Raw genomic sequence first — 21,881 nt, 5'->3', positions numbered from 1 at the left:
TGCACCAAGCACTAACGGTAGCAGAGGAACTCCGCCATCTCACAATACAGCCTTGCACAGGCAGGCGGAACAAGGACTTTTGAGCGGCATCCGGGCGTGGGCGCCTGCGCTGCCAGGGGGCGTCTCCCCGCGCGGCCCGTGAGCACTTCCGGGAGGCATTCAAAGCCCTGGGCAAGCACTTCCGGGTGGCACGTGGCAGCAGCCGAGACACTTCCCCCTCGTTTGTCTGGCAGTAGCGTCGTTGGCACGGAAGGAACTGGCGTAGGCCTGTGCCATGGCATCTCGGTATGACCGGGCAATCACTGTCTTCTCCCCAGATGGACACCTTTTCCAAGTGGAATATGCCCAGGAAGCAGTGAAGAAAGGATCCACAGCGGTGAGCGATCAATTTCTCCACCTTTGCCCCCGGCCATGCCTTCCTCACCCCGCTGTCCCAGCTCAAGGCCCTGTTGTAGGGGTTCCGAAAAGGAGAGTCTCCCACTTGGGAGAATTGCTTCGTTCTTTTTATCGAGAGAGATACCCTGTCTGAAATTTGGGCTGGAAGTGGCGAAATAAAAATTGGTAGATTTCATAGGTGTGCTTTTGAAGAACCATAGCTACAGACACAAAACTAGGGTATGAGTTGAAGCCTTGATTTCAGAAGAGATATTAATGCTATATCAAACAATAAGGGAAGAAAAAACTTCTTCCGGCCAGTAGCAGCCTTCCTGGATGCACATGATGTGCTTCTTCAGGAATCCACAGATGCATGGAACACTAACAATTCCTTCATGTGGGTACTGTTGTTTAATAGTAATTACATTAAAAATAGGCCATGCCTACCCCTGAAATAGGGACAGGTCAATGTAAAATTAAATCTGTTGGCGAGGAAATAGTCAAAAACACTGAGCCAGTTATCACACACCACCTGTTAAAAGTAATTGTCCTAAGATTTTCACCTGGATATTTGGCAGCCTTTTAGAGGTTCTAAGCCCCAAGAATCTCCATTCTTTTGCCACTTTTTTGTTTGTTTGTTCAAATAATGCTGGAACTCTTTGAGAGATTACACCCTACTTTATATTTATGTATCCATATTTCTGAAAAACTTAAGTACTCAGGGTAGCAGTAATACTCCTGACAAGTTTTAATTACATTTGATAATCATAGTGATTTATAAAAATTAAAAACAAAATTGCCTTGGTGACCCAAGATCTATTACCCCAAATCTTCTAAGTCCTAACCTATGAATTCAGAGGAATACAATTTATTTTATTTTAAGATTTTATTTATTTGTTTGTTTACTTATCAGAGAGAGAGACAGAGGGGGCGCAAGCAGAGAGAGCATCAGGCAGAGGGAAAAGCAGGCTCTCCACTGAGCAGAGAGCCCAATGCAGGGACTCAGTCCCAGGATCCTGGGATCATGACCTGAGCTGAAGGCAGATGCTTAACTGACTGAGCCACCCAGGCATCCCTGAAGGATACAATTTTTTTTAAATCTCTCGAATTTCATGAGCATGGTTGTTGTGTATTTTGTTTTATTTATTTATTTTTTATTTTTTGTTTTTTTTTGTTGTTGTTGTTTTTGGTTGTTGTGTATTTTGGAAATTGAGACACCAGGTATGAGAATACACAGTGCATTTCTAAGTCTAGCAGTGTCTCTATTTTTCCTCACTTTCCATACCAACTTAGTTATGGAAGGAAATAATTCACTTTTATTGTAAATCTATCAAATGTAAAGTGGTAAAAAAAAATAACACTAGAAAGAATCTTATCATTTTTAAAGTATTTTTCTATTTAATTGGGCCCTCTAGTTTTGCTTCTGTTTTATAAGTAATTTTTTTAGAATTGTAAATTTAAGAAATGCCTGATGTAGCTTAAACCAAAAGGGTACCATTTTGATAAAAACAAAAAGTTATATAATCCCCAGCAAGGCATGAAGCATATGGTTAGAAAATAATGCCCAAGTTTTAGAGCCTAAAATAAAGAAAGTAATGGGAGAAGACTGGGGTGTAATAAGAAGCCACATTGGCTCATTTAAAATGTTTTAAGAATGCTATAGAACTGATTGATAGTTCCTTTGTAATGAGCTGTGAAAGGGTAAGGATATAAAAATACCTATAGTGGGCATTTTTAAAGATACATTGGAAGGATGAGACAGTTTTTGTCTCAGGATTCTGAAATTATAATTTGCATCTTTGTATGGAGTTGTTCATTGTGTTTCCTTGAGGGTGCTATGAACTTTTAGGTGGGGTAAAGTTTATAATGGCACTTGTTTATTAAAATATGTCACAAAATATTCTGTCTATAAACAACAGTTGTTACAATGAGTTGCAAATAAGCCAAGGTTGATCAGTTTTGACCAGTATGTGAATGCAATATTATTTAGTAATACAAGAAGTCATAGGAACCACAATTAGAGGCTTGGGTTCTACTTCCTTCTTGGTGATTATCTTATAGCATGAAGTGAGGCAAAAGTTCTGTTTTCTTTTTGCTTTAGTTCTCTTTTCTATAAATGAAAAATATGTTTGAATAACATTTTGAGAGGTAATACCTTTCTTCTTAGGAAAAAAACAATGAATCCTTTCAGTATTCCCATGAAAAAGGTAAGATTTATTACCATTCCTCATTCTGTCCTTTCCCTGACCCCAAACTGTTACTAGCTCTATGTTTCCTGCTTTTTCAAATCTTAACTTTGCCTTCTGGCCATCAAAGTCTTCCATAATACTTCTCCACCCTCTTTAATTAAAGGGGCAGCTTCATGGCTTTACTCATATATGTTTGTGGGTAGAGGAGAAAACACCTTTATTTCTTCCACACTCCCTCTTACGTCTCCTCTGAGAATCTCTGCACATTTCTTCTCCTTGAAGAAGCCTTCTCCGATCTGCTCCAGCCATCATGGCTCTTAATTCTTTTTCTGAACTTACAATCTGTACCACATAGCATTGTACAGTATCTACTGCCTGGCCTTGTATTCATTTTAATTTCAAGTATATTTAATAGTCTTCTCACACCAACTGGATAATGAGATTTTTAAGAATCTAGGTAGCATAGGGATGCCTGTTAAGCATCCGTTACACGTTAAGCATCCACCTTTGGCTCAGGTCATGATCCCAGGGTCATGGGATTGAGTATGACATCAGGCTCCTTGCTCAGTGGGGAGCCTGCTTCTCCTTCTGCCTGCAGTTCCCCCTGCTTGAGCTCTCTCCCTCCCTCCCTCTCTCTCTCAAATAAATAAATAAAATCATTAAAAGAAAAAAAGAACCTAAGTAGCATAATTCCTCTTGTATTTTTACCACACAATATACTACAGTGGAGGGGCAAGGTAAGAAGTAAGGATTTAAGTAATATTTCTTTTGTACCAAGTATTTTATGTATGTTATGTAATGTTAAGGATAATATTTAATCCCCTTTTTATATGTGTGGAAACTAATTCAGAAACTTTGATAGCTTGCTGAAGGTAACCAGCTAGACAGTGATGGAGCCCATATTTACACTTAGTTTTTTCTAGTTCCAAAGCCTCTGCTCTTTGCAATTTATTCAATAAATATTTGTATAATAATTAGCTATCATTATCATAAATATGGAAGCGAGGTGTATATCATGCAAGGCAACTAACTTCTCTAAGCTATAGTTTCTTTAATAGTAAAATAGGTACCAAAATAGCACCTGCTTCATAGGGTTGTTGAAAGAGTTAAATGGGGTAATAATACACGTTAAACATCTTGCACACTGTCTGGTTCACAGCAGGTATTTAATAAAAGATAGCTATTATTATTTACTATCCCTTGGTTTTCTCTTTTCCCTTTACTTTTGTCCGTGATTCTTCTAGTGCATTCGTTTATTATTTCAAGACATTTTAGTTGAACACTTACATATGCCAGACATGGCGCTGGGTCATAAGGTTTCAGAACGAATAAGATAGTCTTGCTCCCTGTCCTCAGAGAGCTTACTATCTAGCAGGCACATTAGATGATTAAGTAAATAGTCCTAACAAGGCCTAAATGAGTATTATGATGGGGAGAGAATGGGGCAGTATGGGAACTCTAGGTATTAGGGAGGTTATCCTGAGGGAGTATTATTTAAGTAGACACCTGAAAGGTGAATAGCATGTGAAGACTAAGTAGCAAAACACAACTATATTCTATGAATTGGAAGGCATTCCAGATTGCTGAAGTAATGTAAAATCAGGAAGAGATAACACTAGAAAGAGGGCCTGGATCATAGAATGGCTTTGAGGAAATACGAGGCTTTGAAGGGTTTTAATATGCCTCTTGTCATTCTCTAGATTATTAGTGATCTGTCCTTCTAGTAACAGACTGCATTTGTCCAACCACAGAGGTAATCACATGACCCAGGTAGAATCATTCATAGTTTCTATCCTCCTGGACACAGTGATGACCATGTGACTCAAATCTAGCCAATGTAAGTCCATCCTTAGGACTTTTTAAACTAGAGATGGTGGTAGTTTTTTTCTCTGGGACAACTGTCGGGATGTGTGTCCAAGATTGCCAGGGGCCATCTTTTTTTCTTTTTTTTTCTGTAACAGAGAAAGCTTTTCTGTATTAAAAGAGCAAAAGGCCAATATGCAAAGAGTAAATATTATGGTCCCTAGATCTTTCTGTTCCAAGTCCAGCTCCGTGCTGTCTCAGTTTGCTTAGTGAGACATCCTTACTAGTATAAGTTTTTTTGAGTAGAGGAATGCCACATTCAGATTTTCTTTTTTATTTTTTTTTCATGTTTTTATTTTTCAATGATTTCTCAGACTCCAGGGTGGTCAATGGATTGGATAATATCAAAACTGGAAGCAGGGAAACCACATAGGAGTCTATGAAGCAATCCAGATGAAAGATAATAGTTTTTACTAGGGTTGGGCAGAAATGGGAATAAGGCAGATTCCAGAGAAACTTTAATGGTATAATTGATACAATTTGCTTATTATTTAGATTGTATGGTGGGGCGGGGAGGAGAGTAGGAAATACTGAAGAGGGAGGAGTCAAAGTTGGTGCCTCTGCTTTTGGAGTTAGCTTCTTAGTAAATGGCCCTGCCACTTCCTTAGGGAATATGAAGCTCTAAGTTTGACTGAAGGATTGAGGTTTGGACTTGCTGAGGTTGAGATGCTTATGGGAACTATAGTAGGTAACCTCTAAAATGACCTCCGCTGATCCCCACTTTCTGGTGCTCATGTCCTTGTGTAATCCTCTCCTCTTGGGTGTGGGTTGAATCTAGTGACTCGTTTCTAGGAATTCGGATAGGCAAAAGTGATGGGATGGCACTTCAGAGATTAAGTTACAAAGAGATGGTGACTTATGTCTTGCTCATCCTCTTTCATTCTCACTTGCTTATTCTTATGACACATAGCTGCCATTTTTAGTTGCCCCATGGAGGGTCCCATGTAGCAAGGAACTGAGATCCTTAGTCCCAACAATGTATGAGGAAATGAATCTAACATCCATGCAAGTGAGCTTGGAAATGGATCCTCCCTCATGAGCCTTGAGATGAGTGCAGCCGTGGAGGGCAATTTGATTGCAGGCTTGTGAAAGACTCTAAGCTAGAGGGTAAACTGTGTCCAGATTCCTGACCCATAGAGACTGTGAGGCATGAGTATACATAAATATACATGCTTGGGACCAGGAGATTGATATGGACTGGAGATAGTAATTTTGAATTGCATTATTTCTCTCCCCCGCTTAAAACATATGTTGAAGGTCAAGTAAATGAGTATTCTTGAGTACTCTTCAATTGAAAAGGTGAAATGTAGACTATAGACTAATGGACTATGTAGAGGATAATCTATAACCATGAGGGACCTTAATGACCTGTGTGTGTCTACCTTGACTAAACTCTGGGAGGAGTGGGGTAGAAACCATGTTGTCATCAGCTGAGGGATGATGACAATATTTGGCTTTGAAAGGGTTGAGAGAGGGGTGGGATTGAGGTGAAGTGGTCTTTAAGACTTTAAGATAAGGGAGACTTAAGCATGTGTTTAAATTGTTGGTGAGAAAAAGCCAATAGAGAAATTCAAGTTTGTTTGTTTTTATATTTATTTTATCTATTTTTAACTTTTTATTATGGAATATATTAAACACACAAAGATATAAAGGGAATACCGTAATGAACCTTTGTATACCCATTACCCAGCTCCAACAATTACCAGCATTTTACCAACCTGTTTTATCTTTCCCCAACTTTTCCCTCTTTCCAACAGTATAATTTTAATTGAATTTTTATTGAGATAATTGTAGATTCACATGTAGTTGTAAGAAATAATACATAGAGATTTGGGGACACCTGGCTGGCTCAGTTGGTAGAGTATGTAGCTCTTGATCTCAGGGTCATGAGTTTGAGTGTCATGTTGGGTGTAGAGATTACTTAAATATATAAACTTAAAAAAAAAAAAGAATACATAGGGATTCCTTGTGTATTTTTCCCATTTTCTGCCAATGGTGGCATTTCCAAAACTATAGCACAATATTACAACCAGGTTATTGACACTGATACAAACCCACCTATTTTATTCAGGTTTCTCCAGTAACCCTTGTACTAATTCGTATGTATATTAAGTACTGTCAGATTTTATTGCCTGTGTACAGTCCCAACTCCACAAAGATTCCTTATGCTGCTCTTTTATCACCACACCCACCTCATTACCCTGCCCCCACAACCCTCCTATCCATAGCCCTCATCCCTCAAAGCAGTCATCTGTCCTCCATTTCTTTTTTTTTTTTTTAAAGATTTTATTTATTTATTTGACAGAGAGAGAGACAGCCAGTGAGAGAGGGAACACAAGCAGGGGGAGTGGGAGAGGAAGAAGCAGGCTCATAGCGGAGGAGCCTGATGTGGGACTCGATCCCATAATGCCGGGATCACACCCTGAGCTGAACGCAGACGCTTAACCGCTGTGCCACCCTGGCGCCCCTGTCCTCCATTTCTAAAATTTTTTCATTTCAAAGTATTATATAAATGGTATCATACAGTATGAAACCTTTGGGATTTGCTTTTTTTTTCCCCTTGAGGTTCATCTAAGTTGTTGTATGTATCAACATTTTATTGCTGAGTAGTATTCCACAGTATAAATGTACCACAGTGTTTATTCTCTTGCTGAAAAACATTTGGGTTGTTTACAGTTTGGAGCTATTATTTATACATGTGTTTTCAACATTTGTAGCATTTTTTTGTGTAAACATAAGGTTTTATTTCTCTGATATAAATCTCCAGCTGTGCAATTACTGGATCATATGGTAATTGCAGGTTTGGTTTTATAAGAAACTGTCAAATTGTTTCCCAGAGTAGCTGTATCATTTTATATCCCCACTAGCAGTGTGAGTGATCAGCTTCCACACATCCTTGCCAGCATTTGGTGTTATTATTTTTCATACTGTTCATTCTGGTAAGTGTACCTCATTGTAGTTTTAAATTAGCCATTAAATGGCTAATGATGTCAAGCGGATTTTCACGTGCTCATTTGCCATCTGTATGTCTTCTTCAGTGAAATGTCTTTCATGTCTTTTATCCATTTTCTAACTGGATTGGTTTTTCTACTGTTGAGTTCTGACAGTTCTTTATATATTCTAGATTCTAGTCCTTCATCAGATACGGAGTTTGTAAATATTATGTAGCTCGTCTTTTCATCCTTTTCGTATGGATTTTCATAGAGCAAAAGTTTATAATTTTAATGAGACCCAGTTTAACAATTTTTCCTCTTACGGTTCATATTTTTTGGTGCCAAGTCTAAGAACCCTTTGCCTAGATCCCAAAATTTTTATCCTATATTTTTTCCTAAAAGTTTATAGTTTTGCATTTTACATTTAAATCTATTATCTATTTTGAGTTAATTTTTGTATATAGTGTGATATAGATTGAAACTCATTCTTCAGTGGAGTATTTTAAAATAAATCTCAGATAATAAGATATTTTATCTATAAGTATTTCCATATGCATCTCTAGAAAAAATAAAGTTGTTTCTTAAGACCATTATCATTACTAATGGAATTGACAAAAACTCAATAGTCTACATTCTGATTTTCCTCATTGCTCACAAAATGTCTTTTTGTAATTGTGTTGAGTCTGAATCTAAAGTCCGTGTGCTTAGCCCTTAGGTATCTGTTTTATTCTTGAACAGCATCTCCTCTTTTTTCATGGCTTTGACTTCTTGAAGAGACTGGGTTAATTGTTTGGTGGAACGTCCCACTTTTTAGAATCCTCTTGTTTCCTTGCCCTCAGAGATACTACAATGGAGAGACAAATAGACTGAATACAGAGATACTACCAGGAGAGACAAATATAATGAATAAATAAATAATTATAAATGTGCTGACTGAAAGAACAGAATGGATTTTGTTTAAAGAATAAAAGAGAAGGACTCCTTGAGGTGAAATTGAAATTGAGACTTGAAATAGGAAGAGAAGCATTCCAGGCAGAGGGAATATTACATGTGAAAGTTCAGAGCAGGGAAACAGAATTGTGCTTGAAAAAATCTTGAAAGAAGGTTAATGTGGCTGGAGTTTGGTGAATAACAGTGACATACTATTGGAGAAATAGGCAGGAGCTAGATCGTGCCCAACTTTATATAGGCAAGACTAAAGACTTTAAAAAGGTTTTCTAAGTGCAGTGGAGTGCTGTGGAAGGATATTCAAGTGGAGAGTAATCTGACCCTACTGTTTTTAATGCTCACCCTGGCAGCCTTGTAGAGACTGGATGGCAGTATGGGATGGGGGTGGGAAGATGGAGAGGTGGGGAGCAAAGGTAGAAGGTGGAAAACCTATTAGGCTCTGCAGTTGTGTATAGTCCAGGCAAGAAATGATGGTTGCTTGTACTAGAGTGCTGATGGGAAGTTGGATAACTTTTGTAGGTAAAATGGACAAAAACAAGGTAATTGATTGGAAATGGATGGTGTAAGAGGAGGAGCTATAAAGGATAACAACAGGGTTTTGGGCTTGAACAGTGGAATGGATGGTGATTCATTTTCTCAGATGATTCTGGCTGCCAATTTTGTAGAGCCCGACAATAGCCTTGAGCAATGGAAACTTAAGGCAAAGAGGCCCACAGTGACTCCCAACCCCCTGGCTGAGGACAGACAGGCCCATCAAGCAACCCACCTCAAAATATCCATAGGCCATAACTAACCAAAAGGGAAAATTCCATACATCCCCATACCTTCTTACCTTCTCCCTTTGTTTTTTTGTTCTTATTTTATTTATTTATTTATTTATAAAGATTTTATTTATTTATTTGACAGAGAAAGAGACAGCCAGCTGGAGAGGGAACACAAGCAGGGGGAGTGGGAGAGGAAGAAGCAGGCTGCCGGCGGAGGAGCCTGATGCGGGGCTCAATCCCAGAACGCCGGAATCACGCCCTGAGCCGAAGGCAGATGCTTAACGACTGAGCAACCTAGGCACCCCTATTTTATTTATTTTTTAAAAAGATTTTATTTATGTATGTATTTGAGAGAGAGAAAGAGAGCTCAAGCACAGGGGAGGGGCAGAGGGAGAGAATCTCCAGCAGACTCTGTGCTGACCATGGAGCCTGATACAGGGCTTGAATCCACAATCCTGAGATCATGACCTGAACTGAAATCAAGAGTTGGATGCTTAACCAACTGAGCCACCCAGGCACCCCTTATTTTATTTACTTTTTAAGTAGGCTCCATGCCTAGTGTGGAGCCCAACGTGGGACTTGAACCCTGAGATAAGACCTGAGCTGAGATTAAGACCTGAGCTGAGATCAAGAGTTGGACGCTTAACAGAGCCACCCAGGTGCCCCCCTCACCTTCTCCATTTAAATACAGCCCTCATCCACTCCCTCCTGGCAGACAGCCTCTCCTTTGCTGTGCTGCCCGCTTCTCCCTTGAAGTGTATTCAGTAAACTTCTATCTCCTTTGTTCTGCTTCAGGTGAATTTTTTTCACCACCTGCACCACCGGTTTCCACCCAATCGTCACCCCACATTTGGGGGCCCCCATCTGATCAGGAGAGATACCACAAGTTTGTGATACTTTTAACAAGCTATGAAATAGTCTTCATAAATAGTCTTCCTGCTTTTCTGGTGTTGTTTTTAAACTAGCTGTGGATGTGGAATTTTATCAAATGCTTTTGTAGTTTTTATCATTTACTTTATACTATTTAATTGTTTTAGTTAGTACTATTTCAGTTGCAAGCATCAGAAACACAACTCAAACTGATTTAAACAAAAACTGAGGATGAGTTTGAACTGCACGGGTTCACTTATACTTGAAATGTTTACAGTATAGTACTACAAATGTATATCGCATCCTTATGATTTTCCTATCTCTTGGTATTACTTATCAATTTTCTTTTCTCCCTAATCATTAATTTCTGCTTTTTCCTTATTTCACCCTGTAAGCTTAGCTTAAATACTTTTATTCCTTTTTGAACTTGCATGAATTCATAATTAATTTTTTATTTGATTTTGTAAAATGAGATTATGAATTTTCTTGTGAGAATGATTTTACCCACATACAAAAGACTTTGATACTAGGATTTCATTATAAGCATTTCCTAGAGGTACCTGGGTAGGTCAATTGGTTAAGGGTCTGCCTTCAGCTCAAGTCATGATCTCGGGGTCCTGGGATTGAGCCCTGCATCAGGCTCCCTGCTCAGCGGAGGTCTGCGTCTCCCTCTCCCTCTGTTCCTCCCCCTGCTTGTGCGTGCGCTCTCTCTCTCTCAAATAAATTAAAAATCTTAAATAAATAAATAAATAAATAAATAAATGAACATTTTCTAGATAGTCTGCGTTGGAAGTTTAAATTTCTTTATTAAGTCAAAACAGCTTAGGTGAGAATTATAAAAATTATTGTATGTGGTGATCAATTAGTGTGATTAATTTATTACAATTTGGGGAAAATATTGAGATTTTCTTGAGTCGTAATATGTGTTATATTGTTATAATGTCCCATGGCTTGGTAAGAAGGCATAATCCCTATAGGATATAAAGTTCAACATGAGTCTCTTAGATGAAGGTGGGAATGTTGAGGGAGAGTTGTTGATTTTAGACAAGATGATTAGGGAAAGGCCTATAAAGTAAATTGACACACTGGAACGTAAATTGACACACAGTAAGAGCAAAAGCCTTGATAAATTGTCTTAAGTTTTATTTAATTGAAAGATGTAATCTCAGGTCTAGTTCTGTATTCCTGTTCTGTATTTCTACTTCAATGATACTAATTCAGAGCACACCTATTTGCATAGTTAGTACTAATATCACACTTGGCTACAAGGCAATCATAAATACAAATACCTGTGCCAAAATATTTAGATTACCAGTGTAATACAGAATTAAACTTCTCATTGGTTACTCTTGAACCCCTGAGAATATGGACATGTTTCCACAGAAGTCCCAGTATAAGAACTACTATCCTTATATATTATTCTTTGGACATTTTCCCACTTCACTCCCAAGGGAAGGGATAGAGGGAAGAATAACAGTGATTCTTCTTGTATTCATGTTGAATGGAGGTTTTGTTTTGATCAGTGAACTGGAGTATAGGCATTTGGTCTTTCTCTTGGCTGCTTATAGCCCTCAAGCATTATCCCTCCAGATTGTGAGATACATGGGAAAGCTTTCAGAATTTTATCTACTTAATATTCTATACTACTTCTACTACCACCACTACTAATTGCCCATTCTATAAGGAACCCATATGGATTTCCAGCATTTTCTTTCATTTTGGTTAAAATTGTTCTGTATCTAATTAGTACTTCTTCAGGTGTATTGCTGAGTTTAAGACACTCATGTAGTTTTAGCATTGGTGATATATTCTTCCAATTTCTACATATTTGTCTTCTTTGATTTGGAGAATGGACTTCTAGTAATCCTGTACCTATGCAGCTGTCTTCTTGGAAGTCTACTTTTCTCAGTTTTATTGAATGGTTAAGGAAAAGCCTATTCCTCTAAGTCATGTGTTAGAATAACTTCATTTTAATGTTAAAACTGACAATTATGTTTTTTTTTTTTTTAATCACTTGGCAGGTTGGAATCCGAGGTACTGATATAGTTGTACTTGGAGTAGAAAAAAAATCTGTTGCCAAGCTTCAAGATGAAAGAACTGTGAGGAAAATTTGTGCCCTTGATGACCATGTTTGCATGGCTTTTGCAGGTACTTTTGGAACTACAGTGATAGTACAGAGTATCATAATGTAGTAGGTTAATACCATTGGCCCCTCCTACAGTCATCCTGCTACATTTATGTAACACATGGAGATATGCTCCATTTCTTAACGCAAACAGTATACTATCTTTTCTGGAAGAACATACCTCTATAAACATGGATTTCTAATAATTAGTTTTGATAAAAGAGAAATGTTAAAAGATACATATTATAGTATCTTAATTAAAACTTCAGGCAGCTGTGTTTTCTTTTTAAACTTTTTATTCTGAAATAATTATAGATATTCAGGAAGTCATTAAAAAAAAAACAGAGGTGGGGGCTCCTGGGTGGTGCAGTGGGTTGAACATCTGACTCTTGGTTTCAGCTGTGGTCATGGTCTCAGATCGTGGGATCAAGCCCAGCACTGGACTTCGCACTTAGCGAGGAGTCTGCTTGAGATTCTCTCTCCCTCTCCCTCCCGCTTGTGCAGTCTCTCTCTCTTTCTAAAATAAATAATCTTTTAAAAACAAAACAAAATAAAACACAGAGAAGTCTCCTTTACCAAGTTTCCCCTCGATGGTAATATCTTCAAAAACCAGTAAATTGACCTTGTTACAAGCCAGAGTTTATTCAGATTTAAACAGTTTTATATGCATTCATTCGTGTGTGTGTGTGTGTGTGTGTAGTTTTATTAGACTTATCACGTGTAAGTTCACGTAACCATCACCACAATCAAGATACACAACTTTCCATCAACCCAAGACTACCTCATGCTATTCCTCTTCGTCTCCAATCTCTGGTAGCCACTAATCCATTCTCTTCTCCATCTCTATAATTTTGTCATTTGGAGAATGTTATGTGAATAACATAATTCAACATAATTCCCTTGCCATTTACCCAAGTTGTTGCATGTATCAATAGCCACTTGCTTTTTACTGCGAATAGTGTTGCATGATATGGATGTACCACACTTTTGTTAACAACTCACTGGTTGAAGGACATTTGTATTATTTCTAGTTTTTGCCCATTACTAATAAAGCTAGTATGAACATTTGTGTACGGGTTTTTGTGTGAACACAGGTCTTCCTTTTGTGATAAATGCTCAGAGTACAGTTGCTGGGTCATATGGTAATACATGCTTAGTTTTATAAAAAGGTGGCAAATTGTTTTCCAGCGTGCTTGAACTATTTTATATTCCTACTAGCAGTGTGTAAAGGATTCATTTTCTCTGCATCCTCAGCAGCCTTTGGTGTTGTTACTATTTTTAATTTTAGACATTTTTATAAGTGTGTAGTGCTATCTCATTGTGGGTTTAATTTGCATTTGACTCATGGCTAATGGTGTGGAACAGATTTTCATGTGCTTATTTGCCTCTATATTATAGCAAACAAGGCATGTTTCTTGTCGTATGTGCATGCACATGCACCCATTTTCTTTTTTTTTTTTTTCTGAAATAAGACTTTAGTGTGTGCAAAGAAAGCTCACATTAGTGACAGAGAGAGGAAGGGGGGTGGGGAGCCCAGGTGGCACAGGGAAACCAGAATATGGAGACAAAGGTCTTACGGCAGAGGAGACAGCTGGGAGAGAAGGAGAGCTGAGGGGTGGGCTAGTCAGGGAGAGGCCCCATCCGCTGCCTGGTGGGGGTCAGGCGCAGTGTCAAGGCAGGCTCTTGCTTCATCACACTGGTCCTCCTCTGGCCTCTGTTCTTTGCTCCCTCCTGTTCCCTAAGCCCTTTTTGCTTCCCGCCAGAGCCAAGAGCCTGGAGCCAGTCCTGCCTTGCATCTTTAGTCTTTCCAGGGCTTCCTTTAGTCTTTCTAGTCTTTTACAGGGCCTGGGGCTGGCAGTGAGCCAGCAGCTCCTGCCAGCGGATGTGGGACTGGTAACCAGGTCCTTGGGTCTGGTCCGGTACATGGGTGCTAAAATGGCGGCCCAACTGCATGCATAGCAAGCTGCAGCTCTCCCCATTGGTCTGGAGGAATGTCCTGGCAGCTGACCACCACCCTGGGCAGTGTCAGAAAGCTATGGCACAGTAAGCAGACTTTGTGATCTAGCTCAGCACTGGCCTTGGGCTGTTGCTCCTGGCAAGGTAGCAAGGTGGCAAGATCTCAGAGCCCAGGTACTACCAGAGGGATGATGGCCTCATGAGGCTCAGGACCAGGCTGAGCAAAGACAGCTGGGCCTTCTCTTGCCAGAGAGGGAATGTCTCTTGCTGGTCCAGCATCTGGGCAAAGACCAGAGGGCTGAGCTGGCTTCAAAGCCGTCTGCTCCAGAAGGTCACATCCGGGAAGAACTGCATGAGTGCCAGCAGGTTGTAGTGGGGATCCAACACCTTGCTCAGGGTACAGCATAGCTGCTGGAGCTTCCCTGGCTACTCCTGGATGTTCTTGAGGAGCAGGAACAGAAACTGCTGGAGATTGGTCTTGCACGGCAGGCAGAGCCCCATCCAGGCCAGCTCAGCACAGCAGCTCGGTTAGGCCCAAGAGGTTCCCATCAAGGTGGGCCCCTGGCTGTGCGAGGGTACATAGTGTCAGGAACTTATAGATATAGCTCAGGCTGCGGGGGGCGGGGGGGGGTTCTGCTGTTCACCCCAGCTCACGCTAGTGTCATTTTTAAACACTCTCCCACCGTGCTGACAGGGCCCTTGCAGTCCCAGAGCAGAACTGTGGGCTCCCAGGCTGTGAAATGCCTCCACGAACTCTCGTACTGGGGCACCACCAATGCTTATCTCCATCAGATTGATGGAAGAGCCCATCCATGCTGAGATCCCATAGGAAGCCAGAGTCTCCTGAAGAAGTTTCTGGAGGCCATGTCAGCACTAGAAGAGCCACGAGAGCAGGGGCACCAGGCAGTCAAGGGTGTGCAAGTAGAGACTGCTCACGAGGCCACTGTGCACGAAGGATAGCTGCTGGACCAGCGGGCACCTGAACAGCCCCTCCGGGTGGCTACGTGGCTTCAGGTGTGAACAATCCAGGATACAACGCAGGAGGTGACACCTGGGTAGAAACACAGTCTCACTGGAATGTGCTAGTAGGATAACCTGCAGTGACAGAGAGAACCTCTCCATGAGCATCCTGTGCTCAGGTGTGAGAGGCACTTCATCTTCATCCAAATCCAGGAATCCAGGGAGTTGAGGTCGGGGAAGTCATGCAGAAGCAGCTTCTCTCGCTCCTGCTCCAGGGCCTATTCCCGCTTTTCCTGCAGTAAGTAATCTAAGCTGTTCACATAGCTCTCTGAGGCGTCAGAGGTGAACCAGAGCAAGGTGTGGGTGTCCACCACTGGAGCAGCTGACTTGGGCCTGCCATGTTCCAAAACAGCTCCTCTAGTGAGTCCAAGCTCCCTTGGGGTTCCAAGTCCTGGGGCTCCTGCTGTGACTCCTCAGGCAGCTGGTGGGCCCATGTCCTCAGGCCCTAAGGCCCCATCGCACCCACCCACCTCTGAACTGTGGACCGCTGCTGGCTTACAGTACCCTCAGGTTCAGGACCTCTACAAGCTGTGGGCTCCAGTCATTGGGGAATGTGTCCCTCACTGCATTCACCTTGGGCTTCTCTGACAAGTTGGGAGTTGGAACTGAGGTGGGACTGCAGCAGCGCCAGGTGGGGTGGAGGAGCCCCTGGTGCTGAGGATGCTTGAAGTAGCTGCCCTTCAGGCTGGGCAACACGATGGGTACCACAGCAGCTGCCTTGACCCTTTCTTTTTTTTTTTAATATTTTATTTATTTGACAGAAAGAGAGAGCAAGAGAGGGAACACAAGCAGGGGGAGTGGGAGAGGGAGAAGCAGGCTCCCCGCAGAGCAGGGAGCCCAATTCAGGGCTCGATCCCAGGGCCCTAGGATCATGACCTGAGCCAAAGGCAGACGCTTAATGACTGAGCCACCCAGGCGCCCCTGCCTTGACCCTTTCTGTCTGAGGAAGGGCTGGTAGAGTGTTCTGGGGCCTGGACATCAGTAAACCACTGGACTTTTATCCTCCAGGGCCTCCCCATGCCCATAATAATGCACCAGCAGGTTGCTCCCGGACAGGCAACAGCCATCCAGTACCTGGGCACATGCAGACAGCACCCATTTTCTAATGATGTTTTTTCAAACCAGGAATTTTTGTTGCCGTTTAAAGCCTTATTGAGCAAAAAATAGCCTTTATTTAGCGGTCTTAAAAAAAGTAATCATCTTGCCACAAACAAGTTTTAAGAAATTTTTAAAAGACTGAAATCATACAAAGTATCCTTTCCAATCAAAATGGAATAAAACTGGAAATCAACAGCGGAAGGAAAACTGAAAAAAAATCCACAGACGTGTGGGAATTAAATATAGCTGACCCTTGAACAACACAGGTTTGAACTACACAGGTCCACTTAAATGTGGATTTTTTACATATAGTACCATAAATTTATTTTCCTTACTACTTTCTTAATTTCTTTTCTCTAGCTTACTTTATTGTAATAATACAGTACATAATACATATAAAAAATATATGTTAATTGACTATGTTATCAATAAGGCTTTCAGGGGCGCCTGGGTGGCAGGTGGCACAGCAGTTGGGCGTCTGCCTTCAGCTCAGGGCATGATCCTGGCGTTATGGGATCGAGCCCCACATCGGGCTCCTCCGCTATGAGCCTGCTTCTTCCTCTCCCACTCCCCCTGCTTGTGTTCCCTCTCTCACTGGCTGTCTCTATCTCTGTCGAATAAGTAAATAAAATCTTAAAAAAAAAAAGTTTTTGAGGAGTCAAAAGTTATATGCAAATTTCAGTGGGGGGAAGGGCTTGGCACCCCAACCCTTGTGTTGTTTAAGGGTCAGCTGTACTCCTTAAAAACCCACGGGTCAAAGAAGACATCAGAAGAGGGGTGCCTGGGTGGCTCGCGTCTGCCTTGGGCTCAGGTCATGATTCCAGTGGGATCAAGTCTCGCATCAGATGCCCTACTCAGCAGGGAGCCTGCTTTTCCCTCTCCCTCTGCTGCTTGCACTCCTTGTGCTATCTCTCTCTCTGTCAAATAAATACATAAAATATTAAAAAAAAAAAAAGACATCAGAAGAGAAATTAGAAAATATCTTGAGACAAATGAAAATGAAAACACAATATACTAAACTTATGGAATGCAACAAAAGCAGTGCTAAGAGGAAAATCCGTAGCCATAACTGCTTAATTTAAAAGGAAGAAGAAAAATTTCAATTTAATAGCCTAACATTATACCTTAAGAACTAGAAAAAGAAGGGCAAACTAAACCTAAGACTAACACAAGGAAGGAAATAATAAAGATTAGAGATATAGAAAATAGGAGAACAAGAGACAAAAATCAGTAAGACCAATAGTTTTGTTCTTTGAAAAGATCAACAATATTGACAAACCATTAGGTTGCCCAAGAACAAAAGAAAACTCAACTGAAAGCAGAAATGAAAAAGGAGACATTACTAATGATTTTACAGAAATAAAAAGGATTATCAGAGAGTACTATGAACAATCACAAACCAACAAATGAGAAGAAACTGACATATTTCTTGAAACATACAAATTACCTGGTTGCTCAAGAAGAAATGGAAAATCTCAACAGATGTATAATAAGTAAAGAATGAATCAGTAATCAAAAACCTCCCAATAAAAAAATTCCATGACTAGATGCTTTCTCTGGTGAATTCTGCCAAATATTTAAAGAAAAATTAACACCAACTCTCAAACTCTTCAATAAATCGAAGAAAGAATGCTTCCAAACTCATTCTATGAGACCAGCATTACCAGAATACCAAAACCAAAGACACTGAAAGAAAAGAAAACTACCGACCAATATCCCTCATAAATATTGAGTGTAAAAATCCTCACCAAAATACTAGCAGAGGAAAATAAGCATTTATTAATACTCTTCCCCACATGTTAATTGCTTTTTGTAGATGGAAAATGCCTAAATGTCTATGGCATACCCAAGCAGCTGCTTAAAAGATAGGCTCTAGAACCATACCAACTGGGTTCTAAGCCAGACTCCCTTGCCCACTATACCTATGACTGTGGGCAGGCTACTTAACTGCTCCTTGCCTCAGTTTAGTCTTCTTTAACATGAGGTTAATGACAGTGTGTACCTTATTGATTTGTTACAAGAATTAAATGAGTTAATACATAAGAAGCACTTATAACAATTTCTGGCATATATTATTAATATTACCACTACAATTACTACTACTACTACGTTATCATTTTTACTACTTAGTAACAGTTAAAAAAGGAGGTCATAGCCCACAACTATATAGTCAACTAATCTTCAACAAAGGAGGAAAGAATATCCAATGGAAAAAAGTCTCTTCAACAAGTGGTGTTGGGAAAACTGGACAGCAACATGCAGAAAGTTAACAAAAAGTTAAAAATACAACTACCCTATAACTCACCAAATGCACTACTAGGTATATATCCAAAGGATACAAAAATGCTGATTCCAAGGGGCAAACACACCCTAATGTTTATAGCAGTGCTATCAACAACAGCCACATTATGGAAAGAGCCCAAATTGTCCGTCCACTGATGAATGGATAAAAAAGAGTGATATGTATATACATACACACACACACACACACACATACACACACACACATATATATATATATATATTCACTCATGTGGAATTTAAGAAACAAAACAGTTGAACATAGGGGAAGGGAAGGAAAAATAAAGATAAAAACATAGAGGGAGGCAAACCATAAGAGATTCTATAGTTAAGAGAACAAACTGAGGGGCGCCTGGGTGGCTCAGTCGTTAAGTGTCTGCCTTCGGCTCAGGGCCTGAAGTTCTGGGATCAGAGCCCCACGTCGGGCTCTTCCGCTGGGAGCCTGCTTCTTCCTCTCCCACTCCCCCTGCTTGTGTTCCCTCTCTCGCTGGCTGTTTCTCTCTCTGTCAAATGAATAAGTAAAATCTTAAAAAAAAAAAAAAAGAACAAACTGAGGGTTGCTGGAGGGGAAGTGGGTGGGGGGATGGGCTAAATGGGTGATGAGCATTAAGGAGGGCACTTGTTGGGATGAACACTGGGTGTTATATTAAGTGATGAATCACTAAATTCTACTCCTGAAACCAATACTACACCATGTTAACTAAATTGAATTTAAATTTTAAAAAAAAGGAGGTCACAGGATCTATATGTATTGATATGGCAAGGTATTCATGATACATATTAAAAATAGTGGGTTACTGAATAATATGTATAACATTGTTTTGTTTATAACCTGTGGAATTATATGGTAACTTTTTTTCCCCCTGTTGGAATATTTTACAATGAATACATATCAGAAAAAATATATAGTTTCATCTTGAAAAAAATCACATTCTTTTGTCAATGTTGTTGTTATATTGTACTTTTAATGTTTAGAAAACAGCCCTTAGGAAAAAGAAATCAAAGAATTTGAAAAAAAGAATTCTTTCATGTACCATGTACAATTCAATTTAAAAGAAATTTTACATTGTGAAAGTATTTTCAAGATAAAGTTGTGGTATGAATTTAAAAGCACTAGAGGGGTGCCTAGGTGGCTCAGCCAGTTAAGCGTCTGCCTTCGGCTCAGGTCGTGATCCCAGGGTCCTGGGATCCAGGGTGCTGGGAACAGCTGGGAGTCTGCTTCTCCCTCTCCCACTGCCCCTCCCCCCCGCTTGTGGTCTCTCTTACTCTCTCTCTCTCAAATAAATTCTTTAAAAAAATAAATAAAAGCACTAAACGGAGGGCTTATTTCTTCTATAGATTGCTTATTTATAAACAAAATGAAACTGCAATTTTTTAAGTTTTATTTAAATTCCAGTTATTTTTTTATATCTTCCCCAAAAATAGTTTTAAAAAATATGACTACTGAGATTTTTAGAAAATGTCTAATAAAATCTAATAACCAGACCAACCACTGTGCATTAAACCCTTTTGATCTTTGGGAAATAGTTTACTTAACGTTAGTGTTTATTATTCTTTAAAACCATTTCTTTAAAAAGTAAATAAGAATGCATCAGATTAAGTATTAAATGTTGGACGAGTGATATTCTGTTTTATAAATTATTTATAATGGACATATATTGAAAAAAACAATGGACATTATAAGAAAGATTTCATGGTAGCTAAAAAAACAACAACACCTTTTTGACAAGAAAAGAGTCATTCTTTTTTGTAATGTATTGCCGACTTTTATAGGACTAACTGCTGATGCTAGAGTAGTAATAAACAGAGCCCGTGTGGAGTGCCAGAGTCACAAGCTCACAGTGGAGGACCCAGTCACCGTAGAATATATAACTCGCTTCATAGCAACCTTAAAGCAGGTAAGCCACTAGTCCAACAGATTTTGAAAGGTTTTCTTCTTTTGCATCATTATGGTTACTCTCATGAGAATACTAGAGTAACTCCAGTCATTTAAACTATTAAATCTACTAAACTCCTTATTCCTTCTCACACTTACTTCATACTCATACTCTTATTCCAGTGGACTGCATAGATTTGAGCATTAGAAATCTCAATTACTATCAATTCTAGAAATTATATTAAAATTTCAAACAGCAATAAATCTCGTAATTTAAGAGGATTTCTATACCTTTAGGGATATAGTAATGAAAACTTTTTTTTTTTTAACACATTTACCAAAAAAATACCCATGGGTCTTTCACCTACAAACCTAAACACAACTGATCAGGTTTGGATATGACCTGTTTTGGTGTTTTTCTTAAAGATTTGTCTATTTATTTATTATTTTAGAGAGAGACAGAGTGCAATGGGGAGGGACAGAGGCGAGAGAGAGAATTTTAAGCAGCCTCCACGCTAAGCACAACCCAAACAGGGCTCAATCTCACAACCCTGAGATCACAACCTGAGATGAAATCAAGAGTGTGGTGTACAACCTACTAGGCACCCAGGCGCCCCTGGATATGATTTCTGACTTCATACATAGATACATGGTTTGCCATTAAGTATAATCATTATGTATGTAAGTATTTGTTCTCTATCATTTTATGTGTCCTTTATGTATGTCAGCGTAATCCTTATTCATACTTATCATTCTTACTAACTATATAATACTGTCTCCAGTTGCTCACTGGTAATTATTTAGATTGTTTCCAGTTACTTTCCCTTTCTCATTCTCTTTCTCAATTTAGTACTTTAATAACATTACTCTATCTTTGTCACAGCCTTTATTTTTCTTTTTTGAATTATATTGTTAAATTAATTTTCAGTATGAGATTACTAGATTAGAGAGTGTAATTGGTTTTAAGACTCTTGTTATATGAGCTAAATTGCTTGCTAAAAAGATTGAACCAGTTCTTATTGTGCAACCAGCAATACATAAATGTATCCCTGAAGGATCATCAGCCTTGGGTTTTCATTTTTCTTTTATTTTGCAAATAAGTATAACATAGTACTATAATAGTTGTTTTAATTTGTATTTTATAATTAGTAGTGAGGTTGGTTTTTTTTTTTTTCCACATGTTGGTTTGCTGTTTTCATTTCTTCTAGTGTAAACTATCTTTCCTTTTGACAGGCACTCTGTGGTTAAGAATGTGCCTCCAGGAGCCAGAATTTGGGGGTTTTGAATCCTGGCTTTCTTACTTCCTAGTTAGTGTAGAGAGCATACTATTTAGTCTGTTTTGTCTTAATTTTCTTATTTATAGAAAATTACATTACAATAATATCTACTTTGTTGAGTTGCATTATGGATTAAATGATTTAATACATTTAAAGCATTTAGAACACTTTCTGGCATGGATTTTGTATTTGTCCATGTAGAGATTTTTTTAATAAACTATATATTCTAGATATTAAAGTTTTAAATTACATAATTATAAAAAGATACCTTGGGGTTTTTTTTTTT

General features: G+C 39.3%; 1 protein-coding gene and 1 pseudogene across 1 annotated transcript in view; one reads left to right on the top strand and one right to left on the bottom strand.

Moving 5' to 3' along the window:
• Positions 1-216: 216 nt before the first annotated feature.
• PSMA8 (proteasome 20S subunit alpha 8) overlaps positions 217-21,881 on the top strand; it is a 34,990-nt gene continuing 13,325 nt past the window's right edge. Inside the window, exons 1-3 of the mRNA XM_008692803.1 lie at positions 217-376; positions 11,964-12,090; positions 20,216-20,340. Coding sequence (XP_008691025.1) covers positions 275-376; positions 11,964-12,090; positions 20,216-20,340 — 354 coding nt within the window. The 5' untranslated portion in view covers positions 217-274. The remainder of the gene's footprint in view (positions 377-11,963; positions 12,091-20,215; positions 20,341-21,881) is intronic.
• On the bottom strand, positions 13,540-17,786 carry LOC103664562 (annotated as a pseudogene).

This window comes from Ursus maritimus, unplaced genomic scaffold (genome assembly GCF_017311325.1).
Source record: "Ursus maritimus isolate PB19 unplaced genomic scaffold, ASM1731132v1 scaffold_18, whole genome shotgun sequence".
Classification (NCBI taxonomy): Eukaryota; Metazoa; Chordata; class Mammalia; order Carnivora; family Ursidae; genus Ursus; species Ursus maritimus.
Note: the sequence above shows the minus strand (reverse complement) of the source record. Positions and strands in the feature narration are given on the sequence as shown.